The 25,818-nt window shown below is 39.8% G+C and overlaps 1 protein-coding gene across 1 annotated transcript in view; it reads right to left on the bottom strand.

The window, feature by feature from the left end:
* Positions 1 to 23,658, bottom strand: part of syn2b (synapsin IIb) — a 59,853-nt gene extending 36,195 nt beyond the window's left edge. The window contains exon 1 of the mRNA XM_044023790.1: positions 22,728 to 23,658. Coding sequence (XP_043879725.1) covers positions 22,728 to 23,158 — 431 coding nt within the window. The 5' untranslated portion in view covers positions 23,159 to 23,658. The remainder of the gene's footprint in view (positions 1 to 22,727) is intronic.
* Positions 23,659 to 25,818: the final 2,160 nt, after the last annotated feature.

Genomic DNA, 25,818 nt, shown 5'->3' with positions numbered 1-25,818 from the left:
TTATAAATATATTCAACTTTCCCACTTGCTGCCCAAATCCTTTCATGAATTCTTTACAGTTAACTCTCAGGTCCATTCTTATAACACCAGACAGACTGATAAACTTCATCCCCCTTTTTGCCGCACTACTCATACTCAGTTTTCTTTTGCTCACAGAGGCTCCATACTTTGGAATTCCCATCTTCATGTTGTTAAATTATCTTCATCCCTCAATACTTTTAAGTTAAGACTGAAAGCTTACCTGTTAAATCAAAGTTCCTAATAGTTTTTTGTTTTTTTTTTCTTTTTCCAGTATATTTCCAGTATATTTGTCATTGGATCATTATCTCTTTACATGCTTATACACTCAGTTAAATACAATCATTTTATATTTATACATACCCATGTTTTTATTTCTGACTTCTTTGAGTGTCTGCTATAAAATGGCACTTGTATTGCTTCCTTTTTTGTTGTTATTTGTTGTTGCTTTCTCCTATTGTTGTTGTTGTTGATTTATCCTTTGAATGTGTATATTTCTTGGGGAGGTGCTTCTTATAAGCCCATGTAGGGTTTTTTAACCTCTCCTGCACTTACTATTCTTCTTTAATTTCTGTTTTTTGTATTGTCGTTTTTTTTATGGTGCAAATAAATAAATACAAATACAAATACAAATATATCACCAAATCAATATTTTGAAGAATCTATACAACTAATTAGTTTGTATTTTTCTAAATAGTCTGTATTTATGTAGCGCTTTTCTAGTCTTGTCCACTCAAACCTGCTTTACACTATAGTTTTTGCCATTCACCCATTCACATACAGCTATCATCTCATCCTTCATACTCATTCACACACTGCCAGCACATCTGTCAGGAGCAACGTGGGGTTAAGTGTCTTGCCCAAGGACACATCGGCATGTAGACTAGTGGAGACGGGCATCGAACCCACAACCTTCTAGTTGAAAGACGACTCACTCTACCACTGAGGTAACATAAGTTGCCAATATGTACTAGGAGAAATGTAATACTTTGAGCTGATTGCAGGAAATATTACGTACCACGAAGGAAAGAAAAACACCATTTTATTTTACATGTACTAATACAAGCTAGTTTATTTCGGGCTTCGGTACAAAATAACAAAAGAGAAATACAAAGAAACAATTCATCCATTGGCATTATCAGCTTTGCACCTGCACTACAATGGTGCTTCCTCTGCCACAATGTGTCCTTGATGTTGTACTTCAAAGCTATTCACAGCACATACAGAAATGTTCCAATAAATGTTCCATTGGTCCAAAAGTATACTGAAAACTTCAATATTTTCATGCACTCCTGTGTTAGACTGCCTATACATCAAACTAAACCATACAGCTAATAATGGATGCCATGGCAATTTACAGCTCCAGTGCATGGATTACAATCAATCAGTCCTGAGTGAGTTGGCACTAATTCAGACACTGAACAAGCACAAGCCAGTCGATTCCTCAGTAGCTGTTTCACAGGAGTGAGAGTCAAGCCTGTGAAAATGGATGAAGTTGGTCAAATGTAAGAAGCAAGCTTATAACATGTATGAAGTATTGTGCTGTGAAAAGATTTGAAGTCCTTTGTGGTTTAAATTAAATAGTATTCAAGTACATTTTAGACTTTGACATGAATTGAGTTGCCTACAGATCCTGATACATGTGATATGTTCTTGAATAACAGTAATATTTACCACTACTGTTTGTTTCTAGCAAGGTTTTGAATGCTGAAATTATAAATTGCATCCAGCTTGTTTTGGTGGAATTGTGCCTGCTGTTCAGCTGCTGTTTCTCCGTCTGCAGAGAAACATGTTACAGGCTGAAGTTAAAGGATGTTAAAACTTCACAAGGAAAAAATAAATTCAAAAACTGGTTACATGTGTGTCAAGTGAGACAAGTTCAAAAGTTAATATATAATATAGCTATTACATAATAAATACTACTTTTCTCTTGTTTTAGTGAAAGAGCTGTAAAAAAAAACACTCCAAGATTGAGAAATGTTCAGTTTGTTTTTCTCTCTCTCAATAAAATCTTTTATGGCGTTGTTAATTGAATTCTACGCTATGACATGTACATTTACAAGAGAAAAGGGTAAATAACTGCAGTTCATTCTGGACTGGGATTGGTGCCTCTTGGCTCAAAAATATTTTGTCCTCAGCAATTTAGTTCCAATCACCAACAGATTGGCAGTTAAGTTAGCCATATTTAGAGTTTTGCATTTGTATTGCACTCTTGTTTATTTCTAGTGCTGTGCTTACATTACATTACAGTAATTGCTGTTGTGTGCACAGAATATTGACCACAATATGAATCTGCTGAAGGGGTGCAGTTACTTCATATGGCCATACAGCATATGATGCACATTTCATCAATACAGATGTCTGGTTACAACAATAAGTCTATTCATAAGTCTGTTTATTGTGATCAACAATAAAACATCTCTTCCAGGCAGAACAAAAACACCGATGATCATTCTCAAGTTATCTCATCCATCTCTTTTAATTTTATAATACATTTTTGCAGTGCACATTTAAAATCCTGACTTCAGATATAATGTACTGTTTTTATAATGGCAGGACTGAAGCAATAATCTTTCGCCTAGATTTAGTTAGTTTTTATTATTATTAATTTTCACTGCTGTAACTTCATTAATCATGCAAACCACAACATATAAAGCATGAGCATAGCTTATACCTAACAAATGACCATAATTTAACACAATAAATCGTAATCTGATTAAATACTGTGGATTTTTGTTACTGAATAAAAAAAAAGAATGTGGTGGGGGGTCTTTACATTCTGTACTGCCTGTGTGGGTGATTGCATGGCAGGTCATCCGTTTATCACAGCTGCTCGTAGTAATAACAGATTTAAGGCTGCACTATGGGGGATCTGCAGCTATTCACGCTCGATCGATTAAGTGTGACATTGGATCTATAGGTCTTCAGCTTGTGTGGGCTGTGTGTTGCTATTAAGTAATTAAACAGATGATACTGTTTTGCTTCACTGATTCTGGATGAAGTTCTCCAACAGCGGAGGATGAGAGGAACAGAGGAGAGAGTAACTGTCAGAGGCAGAGAGGGGACTTAGAGGATGAAAAAGAAAACCGAAATGCTTGCCAATCAATGTCTAATTTATTTAATTAATTGATTAATTAGCTGTTGAAGTGGTGAGAGGTGGAAGTTGGGTTCATTAGAATGTAAACCTATACTGCAAGTTAACATTTGTTCACAGCCACATACAGTGTTGGAGATTCTTCACCAATAACACATAGAACTACTTTATAAGGATATCGATATAAAAACCACACAAATTTGTGACTTGAGAAGCTCAACTGTATCAGTAACGGAGTATAAAGAACGTTTGTTTGTTTACAATATTCTGCCTCATAGGCAATGGAGATTATTTATCAGGTAATACAGTTCATCTCCATTAAATTAGAATACCAATGTGTGTGTATATAACTCCTGCTTATCAATCCGGTGCTTATAAGAGTGAGGCTTTCAAGAGAACGTCTCTCTATGTGCTAATAAAACTTCAGGTGCACAGAAATGAAAGGTGACATAAGCATAAAAAGAGGTAATGAATGACTGGTTGAACTCCTGCCTATGCAAGACTTTGAGGAAAACAGTGGCAGTGATGTTGTGTTCAAACACTGCTATGTACTGTTAAGCCTTTCATGCAAACTGTAAAACAAGACAGAAGCTACATTTGTGTATAATGCCACTCTTTGTGAGAAATGTGGAGTAGATTATTCGTCACTTAAACATTAAAAACTAGCAAAAGGTAAGGTTGGGTTGTTATACTGTTGCTGATTTTTAACTAAATACAGTAGTTATAGTTTCCTAAACTTGACCAAATCTCGGATACGATTCATCTCACATAAGAAAAACTCTCCTAAGCCGTTTTTTCCATCATGGTACAGTTCAGTACAGTACAGGACCTTCACTTGATAGGCGGGGTGTGCGCTGTGCAATGAAACAATGAGATTATTAGAGATAGACTTTAGACAGAGAAAACTAGCCATTTTCCTCTATTTTAAATCTTTATGGTAAACAAAGCTAACTGTCTGCAGCTCTAGCCTAATAATTACTCTACAGACATGTAATATAACTCTGCGAGGATGCAAGTAAGATAATGTAAGAAGAGCTACTTCAGCTTGAATCTCCCTGAATAGGTAAACTTGGTCGTATTGTATCACACACACTCTTGTCACATGGAAACAGCACTCGTCCTAATCCATACTGCAGAGACAGGGTGGAACCACTAAAGTGAACGAAAATAGAAAGCTAATAGCCAGCAGTCTGTTGAGTGTCATCATTTGTGCCAAGATCCAAAGCTAAAGACCCATTAAGGCACTGCATGCCCACAGAGCACATGCGCAAAAACACAATGTCCTTTAATGTGATGTCCCTACTGTTCTCTTTAATGGCGTGTCACATAGTGGCAACACCAATGACATCTGCTTCAGTGATGCAGTGCTACTCATTAATTGAATCTTGTGAGGTGCCCAACAATGTTGTGACTGTGTGTGGCTGTGTGTAATTGTTTTTGTGTGTGTGGCATTAACACTGACCTTTTCAGGATCAGTAGTCTTCAAGGAGACCAAAACCTGGCCCTCATGGGGAACTGGTTTGGTAGGGCTAAGTAGGGCTAAGATTTGAATTGTGGTTAGGGTTATGGTTAGGTTAACTGGTTGTGGTTGGTTAATGTTAGGGATAATGCTTTGTTCAGACTGTCCAAAGAAATAGAAGTCAATGCTGTGTCCATATGTAGCAGAGCTGAGCAAGTCTGTGTGAGTGTGTGTGAGAGAGAGCGAGAATGAGAGTGATTTTCAAAAGGAGACAGTATCACGCTGAACCTTCAGAATGTCAGCGAGACAATGTTGATGTTGTTTCTGCCTCCAACTTCGGAGAATGTGGTGAGAGAACTAACCACGCACAGAGCTTTTGCATTTTTAAATAAGGTCTTGTAGTGTATGACAACTTTTATGGGTCTTATTAATATTATATACTGAATTGTTATACAATTGTTATTGCTACAGTTATGCAAATATGTACTTGTAAATATGGATGTATATTTTCAAAGAACAGAGCCAGAATATACTGTACATTAAACACAGGTTAGAGTGGTCAACAACAACAGCAGGGAAAGAGATACAGTATATAGTCTCTTAAGTGCTACACTCAGGCTGTGGGAATCACAATAAGGGAACAAACGGCATCCAACACATTGCAAGAGTAAAAGTTGAGTCTTTGTAGCCCACCAAGCATCTGGCAGCAGCAGCAGCAGCAGCAGCAGCAGCAGCCCTCAACCTCTCAGTTCACACTGGATTAAATGGATTTGAGTTCTGGTTTATCAGCACATGCAGACTCACCCTTTGCACCAATAATAATAATGAGTCAGGGAAATAATATAATGCAGCTGTAGTGGCAGTACTCAAGCAGTACACAGACAAGGTTTCTGGTCCCTGATTTTCCTGCTTCATTTGTATGTCCAGGCCTCACTGGTGTGAGATTCTCACTTTCACTCTCTGCCCCTCCTCCCTCGCCTTATCTTACTCCTTCCCGCACCATCTCACCACACCTCAATCACTATTTTCTCTGCCTTCTCACTCGGTACATTTCCACACACAGTTAAGTCAAACTATGGTTTTATCTCCATAATTGTCCTTGTCCAAGTGTACGGAGTAGTGAGGAATCGATTGATTGAATGAAGTGTGTCCACCTCCGCTGTGATGTCTTATTCTTCTGTGTACCAGCTTGTTCTATTATTTCTTGATTTAAACCAGGAGTGGGAACTGTGACTCATGCGCAGAGGGCCAAGGTCAACTTGACCCAACTCTGGTTCGACTGAAGGTATGGACAAGCAACTAGATGTCCACCATGATTTTTGTCGTAGGCCAGATTTACACCGCAGGCAGGACAACTTTGAAAGATAACGTTGCTTCCTAGAAAAACAGGTATCGTGCGTGTAGATAACAGTTGGCTTAATTCACAGGCTTTAACGAAACGGAAATGTTGTGATCATCGGATCACAAACAAAATGGCAATGTGGATGCAAAGTGAGGAACAAGGAAATTAGTAAAAAATATCCTCATATGAGGCCACTTCCCTATGTCGTCCCCTCACTTCATAATATGACACGAATGTGGAGCTGACCTGACATTTTGATTCATAATCAATAATCAAATGTCTTCCATGAAACTGTTAAGAATCACAGATACATAAAGAAAACAAATACCGGAACTGCCGGATTTCTGACCCTGAGTGTAACATACATGCAGTAGTAATGATGCTCAATCTGGGAGTGTCAGTCTGGTTTTAGTTGGACTAACCCAATTACCCGCCTCTGTCTAATGCCTAATGTAACTCTGCTGAATGTCTAATGTAAATCTACTGAGTCTCTGACTCACCCGCTCATCACTTGCTCTTTCACCCTCTCATCCTCCTGCCAGTTTCCTACTGTGTGTGTGTGTGTGTGTGTGTGTAGATCGCTGAGCCATGACATGGCTGAGTGCAGCAGCTTCAGGGCTGTCGTGTGCCACGATGCTGAATTGCACCACAGAGGCACGTGTTGCAGATTTTTCCGGGTTGCCATTCAGTTCTGACCTGTCTTTATCTTTCACACTCAAGCACATGATGCCCACACACTTTGACGCAATGCATTTATTTATAATCCTTATTATAGTTTACACATTCCATATAATAATACACATTATACTGTCTCTGCCTTTCCTAATTCTCTTATAAACGTGTTTGTTATGCACTAAAACACCAAAGCAAAGTCATGACACTGATTCATTTCCTGGTTCTTCACTAACACAACTGGAGATACAAGTGTCACAAACACACACACACGCGCCCCTGGTGGGATTTACCAGTTAACGCCCCATTATAAATGAAACAGAACGTTTGTTCTCATTGTGTTTACTTTTAATTAAAAGCCTCTGATTTTATTTGTAGGCATTTCTGATAACTCAAACGTGTATTGGTGGATGACAGGGAAGTTTTTGTATTTATTAAAGTGAATTCCAAAGTTACTCCTATTCACGCGTTCAGTCAGACTGATCATTTTGGCCTCGTGTTCTTACTTGGCAGAAGAGGGTTCCCTTAGGTTGTGCTAAATTACGACTAATAAGATTGATTTTCCGTGACCTCTTAATTTGCAGCTCTATGTCTTTTTAGTCTTCACTGATCGAGTCTCATGACACGCGGTGGATTCGGCCGTTTTTTTTCTCTCCTTCTTTTCATTCATTTGGTTTTAATGAGAGTACAAATTCTCTGAAGTTGACTCATGTCAAAGTCAAAGTGAGGATGTTAAATACAACACTGGGTGCAAATACCTAAAATACTCACAGATATAATCAAACAATTTCCATTATTTTTAGCCAGAGGATGGAATGAAGAAGTGAAATACACCTGATGGCGAAAAATAAAAGAAAGACAACACAATCTGTGTCAGATATTTCACCTGTGGAACCTTCTTTCTGTCATTACACTGAATCCAAAATACATACACACTTTTTATGGTACACTGACTCGTTCCTCTCCTAATCACTCCCCAGTAGAGGATTCTAAGAGAACACAGATGACAAGCAATATTTTGGCTTGAAGTTTTTTCCCATCGGCTGCCTCTCATCTCTTTCATTTTTTCATTTTAGCTCCTTGTCTGCAGGGAAATACAGAAGAACGTGTGACAGTTTATAGCCACTGGGCTGAGACGGATAAGGTTGGAACGTGATGATTTAAAGAAAGGGGCAAAATAAGCAAGAGTGGGTAATAAAAAAGGAAACAAGGAAGGGAGATCATTTTCAGGCTTTCAGTTAAGACAAATATGCATCTTTGAAAAGACTGGGTCTTAGTCTGAGCTGAATTGGATTTGTGTCAATTGTGTCAACAACACTTTTTAAGAAGCAAATCAAATATTGATTTAATCATTTAAAAATATTTATTTTTATTGTTAAACTATACTTGTTCTTTGCGCTCCCTGATTTGTTCTTTGCACTGTGGTTTTCTGTTTGTGATTCTGACCATGGGCGGGCCTTAGGAAGCTGCCTGCTGATTGGCTACGGAGTTCTGATGCCACATCCGACATCCGACAAAATAATTGTACGTTTCTAACGTTTATAATCTGACAAACGTTAGATACCTACAGTTATAAGTTCCAGACTGCGAGTCCAAGCCCGTGACTACTTCCGGTCCATTGAGCAAACAAAAAACACAAAGAACAAACCAGGGCGTGCAAAGAACAAGAGTATCTTCAAACAATAAAATACAACACTTTTGAATGATTAAATCGATATTTAATTTGCTTCTTAAAAAGTGTTGTTTGCTTCGTGAAAATATTGACACAAATCTAAGTCCATATTGGCACACTTCACACACTAGTCTTGTCCTTTAAAGGTACAGTGTGTAAAATTTAGCAACATTAATTGGTAAAGTTGAATTATATGTAAGTAGTCTTCAGTTAGCATCCAAACTCAAAAGATGTTTATTCTATCCATTGTGGGCTATTGTAAAAACATGGTGGTCCAAACTAGCCTGGCGGCTTATGTAAAAACAAAATTCTCATTGTGGGGTAATGATAATTAACAAATGGACCTTTAAAATTGCATGCTATTTCAGGCTTGTGTCTTATTTCAGGGGGTTTGTTTAAGACAGCAGCATCTTCAGCTCAAACAAAACCCAAACACCCACAACGGCTGCGTGACCTGTGCGTGAGTGAGAGGCTGCAAGCTGATGATGGAGCCAGACAAGCCTCAATACTGAAGAGACACAGGTTCTGACAGGTGAACGTTAACAATTCTAAAATATTCATATGGTGTTGGAGAGAGAGCTTCTTCTCCGCTCCTGCCTACCGTCACGCCATACACAACATTGCAAGTGGATACAGCAGCAATCCCTCACTGTGGGTGTTTGAAACAAGCTCAGGGGGGAGGATTTTTTTTCTGGTCACGACTCAAAGACGGCACGCGCCGCACATGCAAACATGTACACACTTAGACACACAAACGTGTTCAGCCAAGTGTTCATTTATTCCCGTCATTATTTCTTCAACCATTTAAAAAAAACACCCCTGCTTGCCGAGTTGTGTCACGTGACCCCTAAGGTATGTGCAATGGAAAGATGTGAATTTGTGGCGAACGTGAAGAAGGAAGACTTCTGCATAACAGCACACGCACACGCACACACACACAAATCCGCCTACACAAGCCAAACACACATCCTCCTCAATTCCGTTTCAGGTTAAGAAAAAGCCTATTTCATTAATCTCCTCATTCACATTCTCCTTTAATCTCTTTGCGTGTTGCGGTAATTATTTAGAGGATATTTCAGGTGTGGTGGCATCTACTCCTAGTCTAATACAAATTCAGTCATTTAACCAACTGAGTTTTGAATTTGCAGATAGGATGAAAAAGTGAAGTGGAAACGCTAAAACACTGTCCACTGAAAAGGAAGAGATTTGGTCTTTGTCGTTTGTCACATGTTTATAAAACACTAATTATGGAGAGGTCATTAATCATGGAGGCTGGCTGCTGTTTTTGGCACCATTCACTAATACAGTTTACAGTATTTTGGATGTAGATAGCAATTTATGCTAAAGTAAAACATGGTAATGTTCATTTGTTGAGTAGCCAACGATACCAGTGAACTCTGAAGCAGGACTTTTATTTACAAATGTCTTCAGACCAGGTACAGTAGTATAGTATAGTATTTTTCAAGATTACAAATGAAAACTAACCCTAACATTTAATATTTACCTCCACTGAAGATGTTATGTTTTCAGTGCTGTCTGTTTCTCACTTTCACTTTCTTAAATATTGCACTTAAATAGGTGTTATCCAACATTTTCAGAAATTTAAAGAAATAATGAGATAATCAACAGGAATAGATAAGTGTGTGAAGCAGATCTTCGGTCAATTATATGTCCTTGTTGGTATAACACCATGTGTTGTTATATTCTGAGTGTTGACAGTATAGTGAGTGTATGCATGCATGAGTGTTTGTTTGTTTTTATGGAGCATAGAGAGGAAGCGAGGTTTATGCAGTTTATGGCGTCTCCATGTTGACAGTTTGACACTCACACCTACAGCAGGACTGCATGTCATAAATGAGCTACGCACCATAATGTGACAGAGAAGCAGAGAGACACACGAGCAGCAGATAAAAGAGTTGCTACTTGGTGACGGTAACTGCACGGTGCATTTATATGAGAGTTGTACAAATTAACTTCGTTGCTCCGTCCAATTTTATATATCTATGCGCCACTTACTAGAGCAGCAGAATGAAAGTCAATTAAGTGATAAAATTCTAGTTATTCAGCACAAGTACAGTCGGTGTCATGTCACAAAGCTCCCAGCACCACATACAATATTTCACAAGGACACCGAATAATTGGTGTTGTCTTTTTTGTGTGAAAGTTGTCACTGCTCTCTGCTACTGCGGTGGACCACGAGAACCGGTCTGCAAGCACAGTGACTGTTGGATTTCACATTAGTTGTATGAGTATTGTGTTTAGAAAGGAAGCAAAAGTGGAAGTGATTGGATCTGACACAGATCACATGTTGCCATTTGCAATTGGCTTCATGCAGGAGGTGCGGGCTGCACATACTGTAGAGGCCAGTCACCAGTCTCACATTCTGCACCAATAAAGGTACATTTAATCTTATCTTTTGGCAGGTTAGATTATTGTTGGCTTCAGTTCTGCTGCAAAAATTATATGATATACTTCCTGACTCTTTAAACTGCCGTTTCCTTATTTCCTGCCAAAATACACCATAGCACCTTCCACAATACGGTCAACTGAGACATTTAAGGTCACTGAGATTGCGAGTGCTACACCTCCCTGAATCAGTCACAGATAGTCTCAGGTAGGTAGGTAGGAGGTATTGTCTGCTTAACAATGAAGCATTTGCATTTGTTAACAGTTTGGAGAAGAGGAGGTTTTTTTAAGTATTGCAGAACTAATGGGAGGTCAGATGCCAGGTTTTGTGCTGTATACATGTGTTAACCTGGGTTTGCAGTTCCATCGTGGCTCAGTGTCGAGTGTTTTTATGTCCTTCCTGTGGATGTCAAGTAGCCTGCTGCAGGAAACAATGAAAAGAACGCCGCAGAACCAAGGTCAGGCCTCTGTGACGACCTAAACCACGTCATCCTTCACAAAACACTTAATCTGATTAGTAGTGCAGGAGCCCCTGCACAGCTTCACCTTTCAAATCAAGTATACAATATTGTATGCACCGACAGATAATGATGATGGCCATTTAAGTTAATCAATTTAAATAAGAGAAAAATTATGAGACATCTTTGACACAAAAGTAAATCTTATAATAATGAAAATGTGCTTCACCAGCATACAAAATTATCTCTATTACTATAAAAACACTCCCATTTGCAGCATGAGTTGTAGATGCAAAACGAGCTGTCCAAATATACCATAATAGATTGGCTTTTAGGGTTTCTTTGCAAATTTAAAATGAAAGAAAGTGGCTATGCGTCATTGCGGTGCACCTCGACAGCAACACTATCCTCACCTCTCCACACTTTCATGATATGCGCACTCTTGAATAATTAACAAGATAATCATCATTTTGGAGATGCTGCCTTTATCGCGGGCAAATGCCACATTTCAATTTGTTCTCATGCCCCTCGGCTCCTTTTGTGAAAAGTGCGAGTGCTATAAACCGATAGTGCATGTCCTCGTGTGACGTCTCGCTGCCAATTGCTCTCTTGAAAAGCGTGGATAACACAAAAATAGGACTGTATCGCAGTATTTGTTATAAAACCAGGTCCCGCTTGAGAACTAATATGTGGACAACAGCAGGCGTTGTAGTGAGCCAAGCAGCTCAGACTGGCTTTAGGCCTATCTGATCCACTGATGTACCGGAGCCTTTCATAACATGGAATCAACCAAGACGGTGGGAGGAAGAGGAGGCACGAGTGAGAGCAACAGACCGTAAGAGAGAGATGAAAAACATTGACCTCTGTCTAAAATAGATTATTGTGACCCTCCATAGACTATATTTAACCAGGTAAGAAAAGTCTCATTTTCAAGAGCGATAGAAGCATCAGTACATTACATTACATACATGTCTGTCTCACCTATAACCAGCCTTTTCTGTTATAATCTCTGTCTTACTTTTTCTTTTCACTCTATGTTTTCCCCTTCACCTCTCACTTCCTGTGATGTCCATGATTCCCTCCTGACTCCAAATCTAATAGCGATCCTCATCGACCCTTTCTTAATGGAGCACAAGTATAATGGCAGGCTAAGGCGTTCCTCCTCGTAGCAAATGGAGAAAAAAACTGAACAGGCATGACTCTCTAGAAACCCATAGAACCTCAAAGTAGTATACCTATATAGTAGACCTATCGGTGCCCTCTGTTCGCTCAGCTTACTGCGGGGCACCACTGCTAAAACTTTAAAACAAATGACATGTACTGTTTTATATATATATGTGTATATATGTTAACAACATGTGTTTACAAAGAAGTAAATAATCAGATATTATTGGAAAACTGACACTAAGAAACTGCACCCATTAAAATAACAAACAAAAGCACTTTTAATCACCACAACGGCACACTTTGTGTGCCAGCATTTAAATATAAAACATCCTCCGTTTCCATGACAACTAAGGCAGCAGAGAGATATCGTGTACACATCTTTCTGTCACCGTTAGATCTGAGCTAAACTGGGGATTGTTGTTTTTTTTTTACAACAGAAAGAGCACTTAAAAATATACACCATAAGGTTCTGTAGATGTGCGCTCGCTGCTTTATTCAGGATGCAGAACCTCGAGAGGAATTACTCATGTTGATATGGAGGATAACAATAATATGCGTACCTTCGCTGTGACTTCAATGATGCCTCTGCTGTTTGCTTTGAAAAAATGAGGCAGAGATGTGATTAATGAAAACGCCGTAGCCATGGCTATGAGCCCGGGGACACTTTCATTACAAATCTTGTAAATCCAATTAAGTTAAAAAAAAAAAAGTTACTGCATGTCAATATTGAAATGAGTGTGTTTGAGGTGGTTTGTTCTTGTATTTTTAATTACATTACATTACACGTCATTTAGCTTTTTTCCAAAGCGACTTACAATAAGTAAACCTGGAGATACAGTGCCTTTACACACAACACTTATGTAAACACTTCACTGGCTGTTGGTCTTATCACTTAAATATGTGCAATGTGCACACACACGTACGCAAAAAATGGGCAATTCGAAGTTTGTGACTGACTCATGGGACTCGTCAGAGCTTCTACATCAGACAACTTTTCCAAACTGACGATCTGACTTTCACACCATCTTCACACCGCTGCCGTCCAGGTGTGTGAGGGTGAGAAATTTGTTAAGCCTTCTTGTGGCCGCTCATATCAAAAACTCATAATCATGCTCATAAAACACCTAAAGGACTAAACAGAAATGAGTGAGAAGCCAAGATCTACTGTACGTCTTTTGTGAATGTACAATTTTTGAAAGTACAATCAATTGTCCTGCTTATTTTTGCAACTGTAAAAACTGTGGCAAAACCCCACTAGCACCTTTTCCTAACCACACATGTTCCAAGTTTACCACAGACCGTCTGTTGCCATAGCAACAGTGGATCGCCTCAACAGAGGTTGTGTTGCACATCAGTTTTCGTGAAGGCCCTCTTGGATGTCTGTACGCCATGCGCCTCATACCTCGTAATAAGCTTATCTCTGGAATACTGCAGCAGAGTCTCACACACACACTAATGTCTTTGTAATGTTGTATTCCAGCAGTATCCACTTTCTCTTTGTGTTTTTCGTACAACAGATATTTGTGTTTCCTCAGTCAGATTGATTCATCTCCTCGAGTTTCTCAAGGGTCTTTTTTTTTGAGTCTCTGAATTCAACTTTAGTTTCAATGCACGCCTACTTTATGATCAGAGTAAAAGCCTAAACAGCGAGATCAATATACTGCTATGGTATCAAGTAGTTTTTTTGGGGTGAAAGGCAGTCAGACTAAAGGTCATAATGGAAAGATTACATTAGAGGACTGATCTGCCGGAGCATCGATCTTTCTCCTGCTGCACTTATAACAAAACAAAAGGATGGATTTTCGCATCATTATTGATTAGTGATGTTTACATTATGCATTTTGATTAACAGCACAGTATTTTTTTATTTTGGCTGGTGAGGGTAGTCGGCTTTTAAGGGCTGGGTCATATTTACTGTGTTGTACGGCCAGAGCTGCTTCATATTTCCACAAGCAAGTAGAATGCCGCCAATCTGCAGACCACCGCAAAAATGGGCAGAAATCTGTGTGTCAGACATGTCTACGGACATGTGGACGCAGAAAGTATGACCCGGGCTTAAGGACCCACTTCCAATGAAGGCAATGATGGAAGCATACTTTAGTGCTGGGAAATAATATTTTGGCCCGTATTTATACTTTGCGATTATATCATGTTTAGAAATATTCAGTCAAGTTCTTTCCAGTGTAAACAGTCTTAATCACATGACATCCAGCTAACTATGCTTTTGAAATACTGTATTGTTACTGTATATTCAGTTTTTCTATATTATATTCATTTCTATAAATGGATCCTCCAAACCCCTGCCAGCCGGTCCTTTAAATTTGCCACATTAGATAATTTTCACATCGCTGAATTAACACAAAAATAATGTTTTTCATACAACAAGGCTTACTCTAAGGTCATAACATAACTATCCAGCAGATAGCAGGTTGCCTGTAATGACAATGGCCAGAACAGACGACAAATACCTGTTTTAATTAAATGTTCAAGTCAAAAAACCCAAGTTTAGGTATAAATTCTTCAAATCTTTTCCCCCCAGTTACCACTTTTGTTCTTTGTTATGATGAGACAGATGATCTTTGTTTTGGCATCATTTGTGCAGGCTAATTAAATAACTATTTTAGAATGAAGCCCCTCAATCTGTCGAATCTAGTTTAACAGCCTTGTACGTGCAAATTTATGGAGATATCAGGAAACAGTATGGGCTGTGTTTGTCTGCCGCAGTTGAAAGTACATAGAAAAAGAGCAAAGGTAAAAGAAAACACACTGTACATAAATTCTAATGCACAGAGGGGATAGTTTCCTTTAGTTACATTCAAATTAGCTAAAAGGCTAATGTGAGGTTGAGCTTTAGTCTTTACAAGGGTTAGAGATAAAAGCGCTTCTCTATGTTGATTATTAGTCAGTGGGTAATGACAGAGTTAGTGCCACAGGTAGGCAATTCAATTGCCTGGTCCCCATGGTATAGACTCAATCCAATAAGGCACCATTAAAATACAACACCGAAGGGGAGGGGGCAACAGGAAGGTGGGATTTAAAGATTGCCATTCAAACTATAGTATATGCTGAAAATGAATGCAGATTATGGAAACATGGTATTTATATTTATTTTGACAAAGATTTGATGTTGATGGCTGGCACGAAGTTTCAGTGAACATTCCGGCTTTGAGTGCATTATTGTGTCATTTGAGGAAATTTGACATGTTTCCACTAATATTCTATCATGAATAGACAAAACATTCAAGACGGCACAATTTCAAGATTTTTTATAATGAGTGAGATTTACAGGTGCTAACAATTTACCATTTTACACTGATCGTGATATGGATAGACAAGCAGCAGCATACGGCAAATTCTAAATGCTTATTTTTGCACACAATTCAGGTCACTTTTCCAAAACTTTCAAGGTCTTAATTTTCTTCCCAAAGCCATAAACCTTCACCTCTGTCATTTAAATTCATGGGGTTGATTTAATCAGTTAACTATATTGACTGGTAAACCTAGATCCTATTTTAAAATGTTAAACGATCATCAGGATCCCCATCCTGACAATGTTCTGCATCATCATGTGCGATTAAAAATGCCAGCAAGGAGGTTAACAGCACTACGACATCAAAACCAACAGCACAGTAGACTTGACAAGGCTTCAAATCAAAAACATGCAACATGCAGCTGAGAATCATTATGCTATTGACAATTCATAATCACTAATTAATTCAAACCTAAATGCTTTTTACTATTATGTGGATGTGTTGTTAAGCAAACTTAGTAAACACACAAAAAAGTACAGCATGACCAAAAAAAAGTATCATTAATGATGTAATCTATTAAATGATGACAGAGAAAGGAAAGAGGAAGCAGGTGCGTATGAATGTGTTGACGCTGTGTTTGCAAAATGTTGATGGATTTACGCAAGGTTCCACCTCCCCACCTGCTCTCACTGTGTACTTCTGTCTCCACCGACTATGGAGGTACACAGACTCACACAAACTGCACACACACACGGGTTTACATTCAATTTAGGTCAGTGGCATCAGGCCAAAAACGTACACACCGTTATAGAACAGGAAAACAAACCTACAACAAAAACGTGGTGTAATCAGTCAGTTAGTCAGTCAACTGGTCCACTGCTTAATATCTCAACAACCACTGGATGGGGCTGTCATTAAACAGGTGTTCGTGGTTCCAAGAAGATGAACTGCACCGACATAAGTGATATTCCAACTTTACCAATACAAGGTTGTTTAGGACTTGCAGTTTTGATTAAAATGCCCTCAAATGTTGGATTGTCTGTCATTAAATCTCACTCAGAAATAAAAAAAACCCCAAAAACTCCTAAACTACTTTGCCGATTCACTGACTTTTCATTTAGTCGCACCATCTGGACTCACCTTCGAGTGTCCTATACTCCCAGCACAATAAGAAAGACGCATGCAAAACAACCTACAATAACACTGTTATTGGAAAAAACGGAGAAAACACACATGCACGGAGAGAACATGCAAACTCTATGCAGAAAGGCCCTTTTTCTGACCGGGTCTCGAACACAAAATTGTTTAGTTGTCCATTGTGAGCTATTTTATATTATTAAGTTGAATTATTTGACATACCAACCAGTTAAAGCTCAAACCATATCTGCAGGTCAACTAGCTGACATTCACATCAAACCCCTTCTCCTCACAGAGCTGTGTTTCCAACTGCAGGCAAACCAGTCGCTATGATTCATACACATAAAAGTCTCTGATGGGCAGTATAGGTGGTAAATGCAGTTGCTGGCAGGACCGGGAAATAAAGTACACATCTCAACAGATAAAGGGGGATAACAAAACACCCAAGAAAAAAAAAATAACACAAATATAGAGAGCAAAGCAAAAAAAGGATTTGGCCTTTGGGCTGAAACTGCTGAATCACCATGTCATTTCTCATTACTTCATGTCATGAACCCAGAACACTTCCTCTGGAGGTACATGGAGACGGACTGTCATGATAAAAGGCAGAGGCGATGCAGATGAAAAGGAAAGAGATGGTAAAAACAAAACAAACACATGAGGCTGCTCAAACATACACTCACACACTGAACTCACTCTTTCATCCAGGCTTTATTGCCAGACTCCCATTGTGGTCTTGTCTTGTGGCACAGTTAGAATGAGCCATCATAGTAGCACAGTTGATATATGAGAGCTTAGAGAAGCAGCCATCAGATGCAGACTCATAATACCTGCAGTAGAGAAAGCGGCTGCCAGATATGAAATGCCAACATTATGTGGCGTATACCCTGTATCTGCAAGTCTGGCCTTATTCAGTCTGTAATTCATGCCAAATGTTCCTTTTATGCAGATTTAGTACAACGTTGAGATTAACCTTTTTAAATGAAAGAGAAGGAGAGTTTCAAGAAAATGCAAATGAAGGTAGAGATAGGGTCAAAGTGGCTTTGCCTCTACTTATTTCTTCCAATGTTTTTGTTGAACTAATTATGTGGATGATAGTATTTACGTGCAAAGCGCACGTGTTCTTTTCAACTAGCACAGCCGTCATTTTTATGCCCAGCGCCCATTTTGTGGAGGTAGCAAATGTGATTACGCTCATTAGAGCACCCATCGGTTTGTTGGTCTTAAAATTAGGTCTGGTTAGTCACAATGTTGGCAGGTTGTTATCTGGAAGCAGCAGAAGGCCACTGTGCCATTAACCAACTCATTCTGGTCTAAAAAAACTGTACTTCTATCTCTTTCTCTTCTTCATTAGTAAACTGTTGACTCAGCTGAGAGTCGAGAGTCGAGAGTACGAGCAACCAAAGCATCTCGCACAGTAGTGCCGGTGCTACGATATGTATCGTAGATAGTGTGAGACTGTGCGCTCCAGTCTCATCACCATCGACTTCTACCACTTGTTCTTATCTTCAAACCTACCTTTGGCACAAACCTTTCTTTTTAAATATTGATTTTTAATTTTGCATTTATTCTGCTCTCACACCTTCACCTCACACACAAGCAGATCCATCTCCTCAGCAGAGAATCGTTCACATATTATGAATTTGCCAGTTAATGAGCAATGTGTCAGGCACAAGTGCATCTGGATTTTATAGGGATTGACAAGCGAAACTCTGATTGGATTAATTGATGTGATACCCAGAAATTTATTAAAGTTATTAAATACAACCCCCTTGCACATTGTGCTGAGATTACACGCCGTGTAAATAGCAAAATTGGCCCTAATGTGCCTTTAATCTCATGGGCTGAATGGTATCGTGGGCCACTGTTTAAAAAACTAATTCAACCTACAGTTTTAGTCATATCGGGGGATCTTGGTGTATCAATAATACCTTTTAAACCTGATAATACCAATATTGCGCCGATAATATTGTGCATCCATAGAATGTTTCATTCATTTAGGTCACTTTTTAATGACACTTTCTGATTTACAATGCTGCAGCTATGTTTTGTATGCTTTGAAAATCAAAATTAAAATGCCAGGACTCTTATGTATGAAGTATGAAGCCATGCGTTCCCAAGTGCTTTTACTCTGTTGTGATTAGAAAAAGATCTGCTTTCCAGCAGAGGTGAGATTCACCAGCAGAAGTGAGGTGTCTAATTCTGCTTTTCTGTAGCAAGAGGAGAGAGATTAAGGGGGAGGTGCTACCACGTTGCTCCCCAACATGATCAAACTAGAATTTTGAATATTGTTTTGATTGCGATAGAGACCCCTTGTGGTTCCATCACTCTGTTGTGTTGTCTTTGACTGTAATAATGTTTTCTTACTTCCCATTCCCAGTAATGTGTGCAGCCTGTCCTTGTATGGTTCTTGCTCTTGTCTGTGTGTCTTGTTTACTCAACTCAACTTGTTTAATCAACTAAACTAGTACACACTGTCAGCTCCTTACACATTCACTTTGGCTACATTCTCAGTCTTTGAATCCTTTTATTACCTTGTATGTTTCCCCTGATTTCTAACCTCTGTGCCTTGGCTGTGCCTGAGCATTCAGCGCCTGCCAGGTTCAGCAAACTCTGTTTGCTGGATTCAACAGTTTAGATGCCAGGCTGCATTGTATTTTCTAAAACCGTACCACTGAGTCATTAATCACTGTCTCACTCAAGGCTCTCCTCTGAAGTGAACCAACAGCATCGGCTTTCAACATACATTTTAGAATTGATTTTCAAAACGGCATTATTTCGAAGCGCAGCTAAAGTTGACCCCACAGCACAGATCTCTTTACAGTTTATGAGCTAGACTCCGAGCTTACACAATCTAATCAGTTACCCAGATCCAGTTATGTGACTGGAGGAAGGTTTCCTTTAACTCTGAGATGCACCGACTCCCTATAGATTGTTAGACTATCGACATCTGTGTCAAAGCCTTAATAAACGTATCTTTGCTCCGTGTCTCTATGTGTACATGTATCAATCATTTAGCCTCAGCATTAGATCAGGTAACTCCTTTTAATATTCATGTTAATAATGTGTCTGTGTTTGAACGTATGTGCTCACCTGTTTTAATCAATATTTTTTTGCATTTGCTTGATATATCTTGTTTTTATTGCCCTGGCAAGCACTATGTGAGCAGAGTCACTGCCCATATTCGGCCAGTGAATAACAACTCTCAGACTTCAAGGAGTCTCGATACACTTGGAGATTTAAAGGGTCTGTCAAATAAATGTAATGTGGTGTATTTTAAATAGGTGTATGTCAACTGCTGGGGTCTTCCAACAATCATTCCATTCACTTTTCCCTTAATATTGTTTTGTGACTTCCTGCAAAATGAAGGATATGATGATGAAGAGGATTGCCAAGCAAACATCCATCCATTTTCTACCCTTTTATCCTGCACATGAGGATCACGAGGGGTACTGTGCCAATCTCAGCTGACATAGGGCGACAAGTGGGGCACACCCTGGACAGTTCACCAGTCCATCACAGGGCCACATACAACAGAGACAAACAACCATTCACTCGCACACCTACGGTCAATGTACATAATCCCCATATTGCATGTTTTTGGACTGTGAGCCGGAGAACCCAAAGAAAACCCACGCACACACAGGGAGAACATGCAAACTCCATGTCCCGACCGGGTCTCAAACCCGGGTCTTCTTGCTGCAAAGGCAAGAGTGCTAACCACTACACTCACCGTGTGGCCCTATTTTATTATTTATTCTGTACGTGCAGATAACAGCTACTTCAACTGATCAGAATGAAGCTTTGTGATTAATCAGAGAGGGGGGCAGTGTCAGAGAAAGTCCACACTTTCTGGTTATTTTACTGCGTCTGACGCTTCACTAAGTAGCAAATCAATAACATTTAGTAGGCTGCTTCTTTAAGGGGAGCTCTGTCTGGAAGCATCCCCATCCCAAGGCTAAACATTAATATTGATGTTATGTTATGAGATTTTCTTTTTTTTAACAGCAGAATGGGCACATTTATGAAAATAAGATGATTCAAGCTGCAAATCCATTGCATTACATGCATAAATGTTTTAGTATTTACTTATTTGACATCACAGATGTTGCTCTGGTCCTGCAATATTTATTTGTATGACAGGTTTGGGGATTTCCTCTGGATGTGCCAAGAATCAAAACATGTTTTTCCATATTGTCTATGTAACGATATAATAAATTTTCCAGTTAGTGAAACGGCATCTGCTGCATTTTCTACTGGTTATGTTGCTCAAGTGTTCAGGTAGGAGACAACGGCATTAACCTAAACATCTCATGATCTATTCATTTTCTTATTGCCAGTTTTAAATTAACATTATTAGTCTGAAACAAAACATTATGTCTACATGCGAGTGTGGTGTAAGGTTATTAAAGAGAGAATGAAAGAATGCAGGCTGCAGCGTCTCACGTCCAGACGTCACCAAGTCGCAGCAGGATTACCATGCCTCATTCATTCAGTATGTTTAGTGGAGCCTCAGTACTCATGCATATACATGCATAATGCATCCTTGTAGAGATAATCCTATGCTGATTATGTTAAAAATCAAATCCATCACAGTGAATGCTGAAAAACAATTTGGTACATTTTTAAGCCCCCTCTAACTCAGACATTACGTGGCACCAGTTTATTTAGACTAAATTATGGCTTTCAGACTCTGTAGAGGACCCCCGTCAATTAAGCTTGGTTCAGAAGTTCAAAAATCTATGCCAAAATAGCGAATAGTGACAATGCATTTAGTTACATTTGCATTTTACATTGTGCAGATACGTCTACAATGGCAATAAAGATATTATTTGATTCTTTTTTTGGCACTAAAGCATGTTTACATATTATTGTATGCCAAACATTACCTCATCTAGAATCGGAAATTGCTTTTCCTAATCCATTTGGCAACTAAAAAAGACACTTTTTTAAAGTAGTGCAGACTGACTTTAGAAAATCATCGTACAAAGATGTTCCAGCCATTTGACCCATTTGTCCTGGAGCGTCTGACCATTTTAAGAAGATTTTAAGACTTCCTGTCAGTATTTTATTCCTGACTCTCAGTTTCAAGGTCTACATATTCACTTGTTCTGCTATGCCTTTGGCCACATCACAAGGTTGTATGTGTGTGTGTAAAACAACACATAATTATTGCCATATGAGAGCACTGCATGCCAATTAAAAATGAAAAGGTCAAATGTGTTTCATGTGTCTGCCACTTTATCATGCGGGCATCAACACAAGCCTGACAAGATAAAACCAAGTCCAGGTGATATCAGCAATAAACGGTTGTAAAATCCATCATCGGCATTCACACAGAAAACCCTTCACAGCCTGAAAATGTGATTTGCAGGGAGAGCAGCGAGAGGAACAGCAACGTTATTTCAGTGCAGAGCGCTCACATTTCACAAGTAGAAAGCGACGTTTTATTCAGAGCTACACACTTTGATACGAACAGTTTACGATATATGAGTTGATAGCATAATAGTAATATCTGGATCTCACTGTCAAACGACGTAAATATCATGCTCTCTAAAACTCACACACGCACACACATTAACATACGCATACACACGCAATGGCGTCAGAAAGCGTCAGAGTAACACACAAACAGAGACAGGTGACAGTGGTGGGCGGTGGGATGTGTGAATCCGAGCCCCACAGAGATGCAACCCTGTTTGTTCAGATTAAAGGAGCCATTTCTATTTTGGGAACAGCTTCTGTGAGAGGATGCCATAAATTTTAACACAAAGAGGCACAGTCAAAAACAACGGAATTAATTCATTATATGTGTGTGTGTGTGTAATTACTGTGTTTGAAGGCGTGAATTACTGATCCCTTAAAGACGGCACAAATAAATCAATATGAAGCTCACTGATGATCATTTGTAGAGCAATGCAAAAATGTAAAAACAAGGTGCATGTTTGTTACTGGCTCACTAAATTCTCAAGACTTGATTGCCATTCACGTCAACCAAGTCAAGTCAATTGGACAACACTCAACCAATAATTGAAGCTGCTTGTATCTTACCACTCATGCTGGGGCTCATCAATGACCAACAGGATCTTGAACTTCTTAGAGAGAGATGGTGAGGGAGCCGACTGCTCCACAAACCCGGCGGCAGACGCGGCCGTCTGTTTGACCGCGTTGGTGATGGAGCTGAAGGAGCTGAAGAAGCCAGAAGAACCACTAGAAGACTGTTGAGGCGGCTGAGCCGGCTGGGATGCACGTCGCTCCTGAGCTGCAGGGGAGCTGGCTGGCACTTGGGATGGTGCTGGGGCTTTGGTTGGGGACTGGGCAGGGACAGGTGCCGTGGCAGGGGCTGCACCCTGCTGGGAAGGTGAGGTGGTAGTAGGGGGTGGAGGTGCAGGTGAATCCGGCCTCTGGAGGTCTGTCATGTAGCCATTGGGCAGGTTGGACATGAAGGTGCTGTCAGAGAGACGACGTCGGAGGAAGTTCATGATTGCAGTTGAAAGTGGTCCCTTAGGCGGTTGGTGAGTTGCTCTCTAAATGTTCCTCGAATTTTCCTGGCTGACTGAAGGAGAGCAGAGACAGAGGCAGAGATGGTTACAGAGAGAAGCTCCCTGATCAGAGGTTAGATGAATGACAGTAAATCAGTCCAAATAACTGAGGGCTATTGATGTAAGGCTGCTTCTGTGTAGGAATGGAAAGCAAGGTGAAAAGGGTGGATGAGGCGATGGATGCAGCTCTGGTCCAGTCTTCAAGAGACAGCTCTCCAAAGCTACGCCAGCAAAACAGCGTGTGCTTGTGGTGTTCCTCCTCCTGAGCCTCCTCACAAATGCAAGTGTGACGTCTGAGGGCGTGTGTTTGAGGGAGCGAGAGATGTGGTTTCGTCCCTCCTGTGAGGTACTGCTGCTCTTCCCCCCTCTCTACTCTGCCCGCCTGCCTCTTGAACTGCTGCAAGCTGAATGTGCTCAAAAGATGCAGCTCTCTCTGCTTATCTCACTCTTTCACTCGCTCATGCTGCCTATGCCCTTTTCTTCTCACTCTCTCACTCTGCACGCTCACTGGCTGTCTCCCTCTCACCCTCCCCCTCCCCCTCCCCTCCTCCTCCTCTCTCCTGTCATCAGCCCCGTACATCATAGGCGTGTGTGTGTTGTGCTGCAGCCTTGTAGAACTGTGTGCCGTGTGCAACCAGTGGAAGGGGTTTCCTGAGATCGTGATTAAGGTGGAGTTCAGATGGAAACACCCTCCACCCGGCTCTGCAAGCCCCACCTCCTGCATCTTCCTTCCTTGCCTCCATCTATCCATCCATCCATTCATCCATAAATCCCCTACTCAACCCGTCTTTGCCACATCTCTTCTCCATTGTGGGCTCTGCTGTATGTAACATGGAGGAGTCTTGATTTGTAAATTTAAAGCTTAGGTAGAGAACGGGATGAAAACAGAAAAAGAAGAGCAGATGTAGAGGGATTTATCCATCCGTGTTTCTATCAGCTGATCAGTCTAATGAATCCCTCCTGTGATGGTGCCACTGACCAAAGGGTAACCAAGGTCGATGAGACAGTCACCATAAGTGTGATTGCATTTTCTCTGAATAATCTTTTCATCTAAGTAATGTAATAATCTGTGTACAATGAGTATTAGTGCAGTAAGATGTTCCACTGAGGCATTAACAAAATAGTGTTTAAATAAATATACTGTTATTCTTTCTTTACACGACAGTATGCTTCACACTATTTGCTCACTGAGGTTATTTCTAATTCCTTAAGCGTTCCCTTCTCGTGTCTCGCGCCATTATACATTCACTAGTTCATGGCAGGATAATCAGGTCAGGTTTCTCCAAAGCCGTCAGCAGCAACAGAGTACATCTGCACTGTTTACTGCTCGAAGCTTTACTTCAACAACAGCCAGAAGATGACAGGTCAGAGAGGCAGAGAGACGGTTATTCAAGCGGGAAATGAATTCCACACGTCTCATTCCCACTAAGGAGAAGAGCTTGGCATCAGTGGAGAGCACAGGAGAAAAAAAGACCCTTACAGTGCCTCTATTTTGCCTTCAATGGGCAATTACTCTTTAAAGGATGCAGAATTTAGAGATATTCACCAGCCCACTTAGTGGATTTGAAATTCAATGTCAAGCACTGAGATTTCTGGAAGCTCTCCGTCTCTCTCTCACTGATATACTCTCTGAATAGATGGAAATATGTTCCTTGACCTTTATGCAATTGGAGGGTTGATTGATTTTTTTCTCCTTGCAATCTGAACTACTCACACAGCCACATCCTGAACCCCAGCGACTTATAATTTCTTATTCGTTTCAAATAAGACATTTGAACTATAATTCACGACGTATTCTAGGTTGTTGTACAAGACACTTGCGACCTGTGCTTTTACATGACAGGCAGATTCCTTGAAATTTTAAATTTATGGTATGTACAGCATGAGAGAAAATGTGTTGATGGCAGAAAATCCACTTTTCCTGCCATGAAAAAATATCATGATAAAATACTGTACATCCATGCTCATAAATCTATCTCTGGACATGAACATACATGTGAATCGTGTAGTAAAATATTAGTTTTATATTATTATTGTTATAATATTGTTTTTTTTGCATAGTCAATGCAGGATGTGTATTTTGTAGCAAGCCACGATGAGTCGAACCCAGTGAGGGGGAGTTGTGTTTAGTCAACCAGAAGAGAGCCAGAGTGAGTCACGGAGCTGCAGTGTGTGAACTGTAGCGACATCCTAAGCTCGTCCTGGCTTATATGTTTCATGACACAGACACTCAGCCACAGAACGCATCTCCAAACGGCCATTATATAATACAGTGTGCATTAAATTATGTAAGTGACAAGATTAAAGAAGTACACCTGATCTGTGCTGAAAGGCTTAAAGAAAGGTGTTTCTTTTTCCACTGGCACATCTTCCAGTATACATACACATGTTCATGCATGCATATACACAGGATAAATCATTTCCATAAACCATCAAAAAAAATCCAGCAACAAAAATACTATATCTCTAAACTTTCCTTTCCTTTAGACTGTATGGTATGGGTTTAGTGTTGAGAACAGTTATGCTTTGCTCTGCTTCATATGAGAAAACAGGAAGATTCACAATTATAGAGCCAAGACACAAGAGACACTGTTCACCTG

The sequence above is a fragment of the Solea senegalensis genome, linkage group LG4, assembly GCF_019176455.1.
Source record: "Solea senegalensis isolate Sse05_10M linkage group LG4, IFAPA_SoseM_1, whole genome shotgun sequence".
NCBI classification, from domain to species: domain Eukaryota; kingdom Metazoa; phylum Chordata; class Actinopteri; order Pleuronectiformes; family Soleidae; genus Solea; species Solea senegalensis.
Note: the sequence above shows the minus strand (reverse complement) of the source record. Positions and strands in the feature narration are given on the sequence as shown.